The 9,889-nt window shown below is 37.7% G+C and overlaps 1 protein-coding gene across 2 annotated transcripts in view; it reads left to right on the forward strand.

Annotated features, from left to right (window-relative positions):
- ARHGAP42 (Rho GTPase activating protein 42) overlaps window positions 1-9,889 on the forward strand; it is a 241,876-nt gene that overhangs the window by 55,863 nt on the left and 176,124 nt on the right. For both annotated transcript variants that reach the window (XM_011369414.2, XM_023536120.1), the window contains exon 2: window positions 9,159-9,254. In XM_011369414.2, coding sequence (XP_011367716.1) covers window positions 9,159-9,254 — 96 coding nt within the window. The remainder of the gene's footprint in view (window positions 1-9,158; window positions 9,255-9,889) is intronic.

Raw genomic sequence — 9,889 nt, forward strand, 5'->3', positions numbered from 1 at the left:
TCAAGTCATGTTTTAACCACAAATGTGGTTGGCATAGGATACTAAGAAGGGACTGATAGAAAAAGGAAGTTTTAAGAGTTTGCAGTAGGCTGATATATGACATGAAAGATAACGTAACACCAAATGCTCTTCCTTCCAGAGTAGTCATCTTGATTAGATAGGTACTTCAAGTAGTCAGGAGGAAAATGTGTCGGAAACGAGGCTAGTGTGCTAAATATGCCTTCTATTGCTGAATCTATTCATAAGAGTGTAAGTTTTAGATTCCTGGAAAACAATGAGAAATGAGTGATTGGACTAGGGGAAGAGGTCATAGGTTCGGGAGGGTAGACTAGGAAGCTCAGGAATACATGGCAGGTCATCCCTGTGTTGCTGGAAAGCTTGGGGAAATTGCATAGTCTTCCTTCAAGTTGAGTAACTCAGTATTTTCTAGTTAAATCGAGAAAAGGCAAGGCGGATGGTTTAGGAAAGTTTGCTTGGTATTCTAGCATCCAAACTGAAACCACTTAGGAGTTGCCTGCATATAGATACAGATAATGCTTTTTAAAAGAGAACAAGTATTGAGGTACATACAACAAGGTGTGGCTAAAGACAAACCCTTCTGAGGAAAAGTACAAGGAAAAGAAGTCTCAAAGGAGGCAGCAATGGCATGCTTATTGAGTCAGGAAGAGAATCTAGAGAAACTGCAGTGTGCCACTCTTTCCTTACTCTCCCTCACCCCCACACCCTTTTTAAGTTTTTTCCCTCGGGTAGAAAGATGAGTGGTTTATTTCATCCTTTGAACTTTCTATTTTTAACTTGGATTGTAGCAATAGTGAAGTCTTTGTGGGTTTTTTTTGTTTTGTTTTTAATTTTTATGGAATTCGTATCTTTATAGAAACTGGATAAAATCTGGCCAAATGTTGGTTCCTGTTTTGTTGTTTTTAGGCCAGAATATTCTGGAGCTGCTTGCCAGACATATCATTTATGGGATTGCAAACTGTTTGGTCTTCATTAGAGGTCAGCCCACTATTTATTTTTACTGAAGCTCTCCTGAAGATAGTAATTTAATACATAGATTAAACATGTTATGCTTAAAATAAAAACATTTCAAATTCTGCATTTACCATCATAATAAATCGTGGTTTAATAGTTAACATTTGTTGAGAACCAGTATTTCAAGTTTCTGTTCTGTATTAGACATTGCGCTAAGCCCATTGCATGTGACAAAATTTCATAACAGTCTTGCAAGGAATTAGTATCTTCCTTTTGTGTGAGGAACCTGGGATTCAGAGAAGCTAAGAGCTTGCTCTAAGACACTGCAGTAAGTGGTGGCGCCTGGATTGATGTACATGTCTGACTCTCATGCGAACTTAGTCCATGACACACAAAAAAGGATTGATTCTAAAAAAGGACTTGGTCCCAGATCTGAGCACATTTATCAAGTAAGACTTTTGTTCATCACTGAAAACAGACTCTTTGACTTACATTGCCTGCTTAGAAGGGTGAATATACCACTGCAAAACAGGACACAGATATAAGAACCTGAATACATATCTGGTATAGATATGAATGAGGCCATCTAAAGCTAGGCTTATTTGTTTTACCAACTTTACAGTGACAAAACAACCATGTTGTTACATTCAAGACTACAGCAAGGCAATTTAGTGGCCCAGAGCAGTCCGTGCTTTTTTCATTTCCAGGAACACAAAGAACAGCATTAGAACCGTTGTCCTCTGGTAATTCTGTCTCCAGTGACCTCCTCTGGACATGGCTGTTGCTGCATGGCAGTGTTTCTCGAGGCCTCCAAGGAAAAAGAATTCCTTGATTCCATTACTATAAGCCAGTTAATTTCACTTCAGCCCAACTTACATTTATTCATCGATTACTAGTACCACTCTTTGTCCTGGGCCTTCACGAAGACTTTTCTTTAATTGTTAATATCGGACAACTATTATTTTCTAGCCATTTATGTAAAACAGAAAAGAACAAAGTGGGCATTTTAACGAAGAGCCATAGAAATGATTTTTATTGACAAGCAGTTCTCATTGTGTTTTTCTTATAGTTTGCCACACCCAGTATTTTTTTCCTGACTTCTCCATCTAGCAATCTGACATTTGTAGTTCTCTGAGAGAACACTAAAATAAATAAATAAATAACTGCCGAACTGCAGCTATTAAGAACCAAGGCTTATTTTGTAATTCCTAGACATTCTGTAGTGTAAAGTAACAGTATGTTTTTTTTTTTTATTAAGGCTCGCAGTTACACACATGTGTGTTCTAGTATCATAAGCTTTTCAGTAATTTATAGTGATTCTTGCATTATATAAACATGTTCGTAGTTGGCATACACATTTTTCTGATCTCTGGTTTCTTGTGTGTGTTGAACGAACTCAAGGGTCTGGAGGTTTCAAAAGAAATAAATGATAGAGATTTATTCAAGGGTCTTGGAGTTTGTAAACTGGGAACAAAGCTAGGGAATAACCGAAAGTGTTCCAAAGAAGAAAAAAAAGTTAATTCTTAAGAATGTACTTTTTTCTATAAGAAATTTAACTGTCTTGCATTCTTAGTCCTAGATTGGTTCAGAATGGTTATCAGTCAGATGTCAGACAGTCAGGATGATGACTGTGAGAGGTCTGGTTAGGTCCCGGTGGTCTGAATAAGGGATGTCAGGTGGATGTATATGTCAGTCTTTCTGAAGTAATCAGGTGGCATGGATCTTCAGGGGATAATTAGAGGGTTACCTGAAGGTCCAGATATATCCAGGTATTCACACAGGACTGGAAAGTTCAAAAAAATTTAAGGTCCCAGGCTAGTTAGAACAAGAATGGAGTCTTTTCTCATTTCTCAAGCTACATAGTGTTAATAATTTTAGCAGTTCGGTTAAAGTGATTTCATTTTATACATTCCTTCTCTTCACTCTTATATGTTTGCTTTCTGTTGGGCATTAAGGGCAAAGAGGTGAAAAATATATACCTATCTTCAGGAAGCTTAACACCTAGAACATTATTCAGCTGTTTTGTGGAATGAGAAAGTACAGAATGAATATGTGTTTCCTTTGACTTGGCATGGTGTTTCATAATGACTATCTAATATATGTTTGCTGTTAGCTTATTCCATGCTAATAAGCATAGTTAGCTGTCCTTCATAGAGTCTAATAATGGAGTCTTACGGTCTTAGAATTTTTACCCAACAGGTAAAGGATTAGGTAGCTGTTGTCTAGAGGTTATACCCTCCTTGGTTTTAATGCTTGTTATTTTGGGGGGAATTAGCTATGGTGTACATTAGAGCATCCACTATGAGAAGCAGAAGACCTGTCCAGGTTGGAGTCCAGCTCTTAGACTCTTGTCAAATTAATTTATTTAACTTTTTCAGAGCTTCAGCCCTCATAGCTTTGTGTGAGAATTAAGAAAAATATGTAGGAACTTTGAAATAGTAAAACATCTTACCAACACTATTACTATCGTTATTGTAAACGTATATCAAAGCTTCTCATAAATAGTAAAACACCCTTATTGTTTTGGAAAGTGAATAACCCATGTTTTACAAGTGGCTGAACAGCCACATTAAGGGCTTGCAAGAGTGCAAACGGGAAGAAGAAAAGGTGACAGGCATCTGGAAGGTTGGACTATTTACCCACCTTGTAGAAATTCATGGTTTCCACAATGAGTTCCTGCTATATACAACATGTGATGCAGGATACTTGAGAAGTATTCATAGATGGTAGTTTCCTACCTTTAATACACTATTTAAAAAAAAAGATGAATAAACTAGGTTTATGGATAACTGGATCAAAGGTAAAAGAGAAAAAGTAAAGCAAGAGATTTATAGCATACAGTGGGATGTATAAAGGAGGAAATAATGCCAAATTGGAAGGGATTAAGAAGGCCTTTTGGAGAAAATGGGGGCTGGAGAGAGATGTTGAAAGAATGTGGGAGAAGAGTGTATCTCAAGAGTTGAAATAACAATATAAATATAGGTACAAGAGACTGGATAGCTTGTTACTGGTAGTACCCGGTGTGCCTGTATAGATGTGGTTGGATATGTAGATAGAGAAGCTGCTTTTTTGGCTGATTCTGAACATTTTCTTCATTTGGTCTTGCCTAGTACATTGTCATTTCATTCATTCCAATGAGAACCTTTCCCCACCTACTCAAGGAGAACTGATTTTGTCTTCTTAGTTGCCATCTCTATGTGCAGAGCAGTATGACAGTGTGGTTAAGTGGGGATTCTGGAGCCAGGCTCCCTGTTGAAATTCTGGCTTTGTTATTTACCAGCTTGTGTGGCTTTGGGGAAGTCATTTAACCTCTGCGCATCATTTTCTTCATCTGTAAAATAGGAGGGATGATAATTTATATGGCTGTCATGAGGATTAATAGTTTAATTTACATTAAGAGCATGGAAAAGTATCAGCACATGGTATGTCCTATCTGTGGTGATAGTGTTATTAAACCTCTGTTGGAGAATTATCCATTGACTTGTTTATATGCCTCATACCTCTATTGGACTCTGTCCTTTTGGGGGGTAGGATTTTTACCTTTTTTACCTGTTTTTACCTTTGTATTCCCATTGCTTTGTACTGTCTGCCTTTTGCATAGTAATGTGAAGACGATAATTCTTCAACAGTATATCTGGATATATCTCCCCTGTGAGTCTTGCTTAAATTTAATTCCCAGAGCAACTAGATTTCAGGAAGGACTGCCTTATACCAGTGGACTGGCTGGTTGTGCTTGTTCTGGCATAAATATAGCTCACTCCTATAACTGACATTGTAAAAGTAATTCTATTAACACTTCTAAAGTAACAGGTAGACTTCAGCTCTTAAGTCTGTGTGTAAGAGGAGTTATAATTAAATAGTTACTGTTTTGAATTTCTCTAATGAAATGAACTTTTAGTGTTTCATTAGCATTATTTAATTATGGGTGCTACAGGTTAATTCTTTGATATAAAAACATTGCTAAGTAAAACCCAGTGTAATTTCTTGCAAGTTATAATGTGAATACATGTGAAGACATGTTATGCTTACCTTGCAGTTTAGGCAAATGGAAAGGATGTGATGTGGGTGTTACTTGCAGCATCTTTACTGTGGACAACCTTGCTCTCTGGTAAATGTCCTTCCTCTACCATCACCGTAGAATATGGCCATGGTGGCTCTGACTGGGATCTTTTTCTTGTTTGTCTGCAATTTCTAATAATTGAGTAGAAATAGAGATACCCTTGCCTAAACTAGATTTCTTGTTCATAATGTTTTATTCACCTGATCTTTCTTTTTGCGTTTAAGAGAAATGTTGTTTATCATCACACAATTTGATACTTTAAAATTCAACAATCAACTTTAAAAACTTAGTTTCAAAATTCAAGGCCTATGTAATCACATGTGAATCAACTTTATTTAAAAGGTTTTAAAACCTTTTAAAACAGTACATTGATTTTGTGCATCTGGTCATTGCTTAGAAACTGTAGACAATTAGGGAATAGTGTGTTTCATGTGGTTTTTAAGTCAGTGGAAGGTGTTGAGTTTTCCAGTTCAGAATTGCACGCTTGGTAAGAGATGGAGCCAAGAAAAAAGCATGAGCTGGCTCATTTTGCAGCTTGGCGTATATTACTGTCAGAAAATATAAGTTCCTTGCCTCAATAATACTTTTGACCTCATCATTACTTTTTTTTTTTTTTTTAAATGAGTATAAGTCAAATAAAAGGAAAATCAAGAACCCAGACACTTGAAGTTGAAAATAAATTATCTTTCGAACTTCTCCTTTAGTTTTTGGAATTATCTATCATCTGAACTAGTTGAGAACCATATTTTTTGCATAATCTTTTTTCATTATGGTCCCAAAAGGACTGTGAAGTGATCATTCAAGCATTCTCAATTCCATCCAGGATTGAAATAGATACCTCTCTCTTAACACAGTAATACTGACTAATCAGGTTGTCTCTGTCACCGTGTGATTGCAGTGCTCCAGAGAAGAATTTGAAATTGCTATCAACAGACCATTTTCTTGAGTTCTTTTCGAGGAGGGATATCTAGGTTCTAACAGCTGCCACTTTGTTCCTGAAATTTTACCTTTTTCTTTTCTGAGATGTTCAACATGGAAATTCCTACATACGGTTAAGTGTTTAACCGTATGTCAGACACTGTTCTAAGTGCTTCATCTGTATTAACTCATCACTTCCTCACATTAATCCTGAGAGATGGGTTCTGTTCCATTAATAGATAAGGATGCTGATGTACAGAGAGGTTATGGAACTTGCCCAGAGTTGTGCCACTGGTGGACGTAGGACGCTTAACCCAGGTAATCTGCCACTAGAGCGCCTACTGTCACTTGGCTGTATTGACAAGAATAGCTTACAAAGTGGGCTACTGTGTTCTTGTTTGGAGATGGGAATTATAGTGCATTCACCGTGACCTCTGTGAAAGGACAAGGCAGCTTTCCTCTCTCAGTCAAGGAGCAAGGCCATTGGAAGCAAAGAATGGCCTAGGAAGAAATGGTTGGTTGTGGGGGGTCGTCAAGAGTTTCCTAGGACAAAGCTTCCAGGTAGAAACTCAGAGGAAGGATATCTGTTACAGGTTTCCTAAGCATCCTGATCCACTGTATAAACTACCCCCCTTTCTCAACTCTGCTGTGTAGGAATTGCATCTGTGCCTTCAAATCCGGCATAGCATAAGGCCTTTATATACTGTATGTAGAAAAATAAAGGAATGTTAAATGGAATGCTTTTCTCTAAGTCTTGGGGAGAGTACCTGCATTCACCTTGGCTTAACCTTATCCTACAGTTCTGCTTTCTGTCTTTGTCTTCTCATAACATTTGGTATAGGTGTTATGATTTCTCTACTCTTAGCCAGAGCTGGGCACTCTCAGATAAGTGCCTCCTTTGTCTGGAAGGCCAGTCAACTTTTCCACCCTTATGAGCTGTACTTGAATGACAATAATTAAAATCATTTATTGAGTTACCTAGTGTGTACCAGGCACATCCTCATTTAGTCTTTTAACAACCCTATGAGATTGTTAATTATTTGGTTCTCGGGAAGGATAAGTGATTGGCCAAGGCATCACAGCTAATTGCTGAAGTCTAGCTCTGATGAAGCCTTTGCTTTTCTCATTGATGAATAATTCACTAAGGAGGCTCTCTTCATCTTTCTTCCTGAAAGGCCAGAGCAGAACCATTCTTAAGCTGTTAGACCTTTCCACTCTCTTAAATTGAAAGGACCTGTCAAGTAGAATATGAGCCGATCCCCAAATTTTATCCCTCTTGTAGGAAGAGGTGTTAATCTGTAAGTAGCAATTTCTTTCCAGAGCATGATTTATTTTTTTTAAATAAGATTAAAAAACAAAAACTCAGTTTCTTGTGTGTGTATTTGTATTTTTGTTTAAAAGCCTCTCTGAGGCTTGAGGCCTGTGGTCTTCAGAATTGTCCTTGGTATTAGGACATTAGTGAGTTCTTGGGTCACAGTGGTGCAAAAAGTGACCTTCATGTTTGGAGACCTATTTGCTCATGAGTGCTTGCGTTGATAAGTGTTTGGGCTTGGAGTTTCATGAATGGGGAGTTACTATAATAATTCTTGGGGTCATGTCTAGGCATGGGGCCACAGTTGTTCTCTTAAAAAAAATGTTCTGACACTTGTTAAAATGGTAAAGAAGACTTTATTCAGGTCTATGGCTATAGGTGTCAAGAGTATCACAATATGGGAGACAGATCAGGCTCAACTCAACACAACAAGAACAAGTGGGGTTTTATAGCAAGGAGCAGGTTGTGGGGCTGAGTGTAGGCAGATGGAAAATTACTAAGAGGAGAGGTTGGAGGAGGATTTCGGTGAAGGCAGGCCTAGGACTTATGCATCAAACATGGGAGTGGGGGATGAGGAATCTGGTAATAGCCAGGGTGGGGATTCTCTTTAAATCGACTTGACAGGATTGCTAAAAAAGGGCTATATATGGAGGCCTAGTGAGGAAGGAGAGCCAAGGTAGAGGGCCTAGTCAAGAATAGGGCTCAGGAAAGCCTGACTAAAGGTTGGTCAAGGAGAGAGTCTCTGTCAGATCCTATTGCTTGAATTAAATGTCAGGGTTCAGGTATTGGATTTGAACCCACTGGAGAGACCATTCAATGAAGTGTAGAGTAGATTCCAGAAAAATAAGTTTAGCTGCTGGTGCAGACTTCTGTGGAAGGTTTGGCATGGATGATCAGAGTAGCTCTGAGAGGTGGGACCTCGAAAGCTTCCCTGATGCTGCACTGTCAGATTGATTTATTTAAATTTATTTTAAATTTTATTTAATAAACTTAAATCGTGTTTAAGTCCCAAGTTCTGTTCTAAACCCTTTGCAAATATTAATTTACTTAATCCTCAAAACAACTCTGAGGTGGTTATGCCTTTGCTACTCACTTTTTACACATGAGGAAACAGAGTCCCAGAGGAGTTCAGTAATTTGCCCAAGGTCATGTAGCCAGTAAGTGATGGGACTTGGATTTCAGCCCTGGCAGTCTGGCTCCAGAGTCTGCATTCTTAGTCACTCTGTGAGGTTGCATCCCAGGCTTTTGTGTCCCAAGGATTTAGTTCTCATTATTCTGGGCTTTTCTTTATTCTCCCCGGGAATAAAGAAGAATTAATCTTCGGGATTTAGTCACACTCTGGACTTTATTCAGACCGAAGTCAAGATTCCATTTAGCTTGAGGTCTCCTATAAATCATAAGATTATTTATAAACAATCTTCCAGGTAGACTTTCACCTTAGGAGATCAAAACCAGCAGTTTATTGGTAAAATCATTTTCTCGTGCTCCACTGTCTATATAGAGTAATATCAGTGACCCTGTCTAATCAAAGGTTGGCAGCTTTTTTCCTTTTTTCCCCACCAGCAACCTCAAAAACATTCCTTTTTATTTATTTTTTATGCTTCGTTTATAGGGAATGAATGGTAATTCCTCGATAAAGGCTTTGGGAAGTTGGCTTCCAGATAATAAGACTGGCACCAACACTTTCTTAAAAGGACAGATCCCCTTGAGCAGAGCAGATCCAGTTCCTAAAATATTTCTTTAGTAGTCTCTTTTAATTCTGCTTATATTTGTCAAACTGGTGTTTTAAAGGCTCTGGCTAATGTAGTAGTAACATCAAAGGTATATAATATTACATGTGGAAACTCGAGTATTCCATGATACCTTTAACTCATAACTTTTAACTTTTAATTACAGATCTGTCTATGGCAGTACAGAAATTTTCCCAGTCACTGCAAGATTTCCAATTTGAATGTATTGGTGATGCTGAAACAGATGATGAAATTAGTATCGGTGAGTACCACAGTTCTTCACTATCCTAAGTAATAATTTTAAAAGTCTTGGTTCCAATATTGATTTCATTGAAATCAAAATAAATTCATGTACCCAAGTATTAAACATGTAAAATATTCAGACTTTGATAAAAAGTATAGGGTGATTTTTGGTCACTGTGGAAGAGAGTATTATAAATTGTTTCGAAATTGAGCTCTGTGGTTTCTACGTAAGGAAATTACTTAATCATTCTATAATTCAGCTCAAGGCTTTGAGAAGACGTAGATAACAGTGTTCATCTCTGTCTCAAAGTTAATCATTCATTCAAGCTAGTAGATATTGGGCATCTGTTATTAAATATGCAGGGTACTGGTTTAAAGAATTCTTTTTTTTACTTAATACTGATTTCTCTTTTAACATGAGTATTTGTTTACCTAGGAAAAAAATCATTCATGACGTATGAAACCAGTGGTTAGAGAGTCTTTGGGAAGAAGGGAGAGGATGGCCACAGGGTCTCAAGCAGCATGGCTTCTTTCTCTTTATAGGATGAAAGGGAAAGGACAACAGCAGTGATCATGCACCACTGACATTTGGAACAATAATTGTCATTTCGTGTACCACTTCTTGACATTTGTCATAAATGTCTAGCCCCCAAC

This window comes from Pteropus vampyrus, unplaced genomic scaffold (genome assembly GCF_000151845.1).
Source record: "Pteropus vampyrus isolate Shadow unplaced genomic scaffold, Pvam_2.0 Scaffold148, whole genome shotgun sequence".
NCBI lineage: Eukaryota > Metazoa > Chordata > Mammalia > Chiroptera > Pteropodidae > Pteropus > Pteropus vampyrus.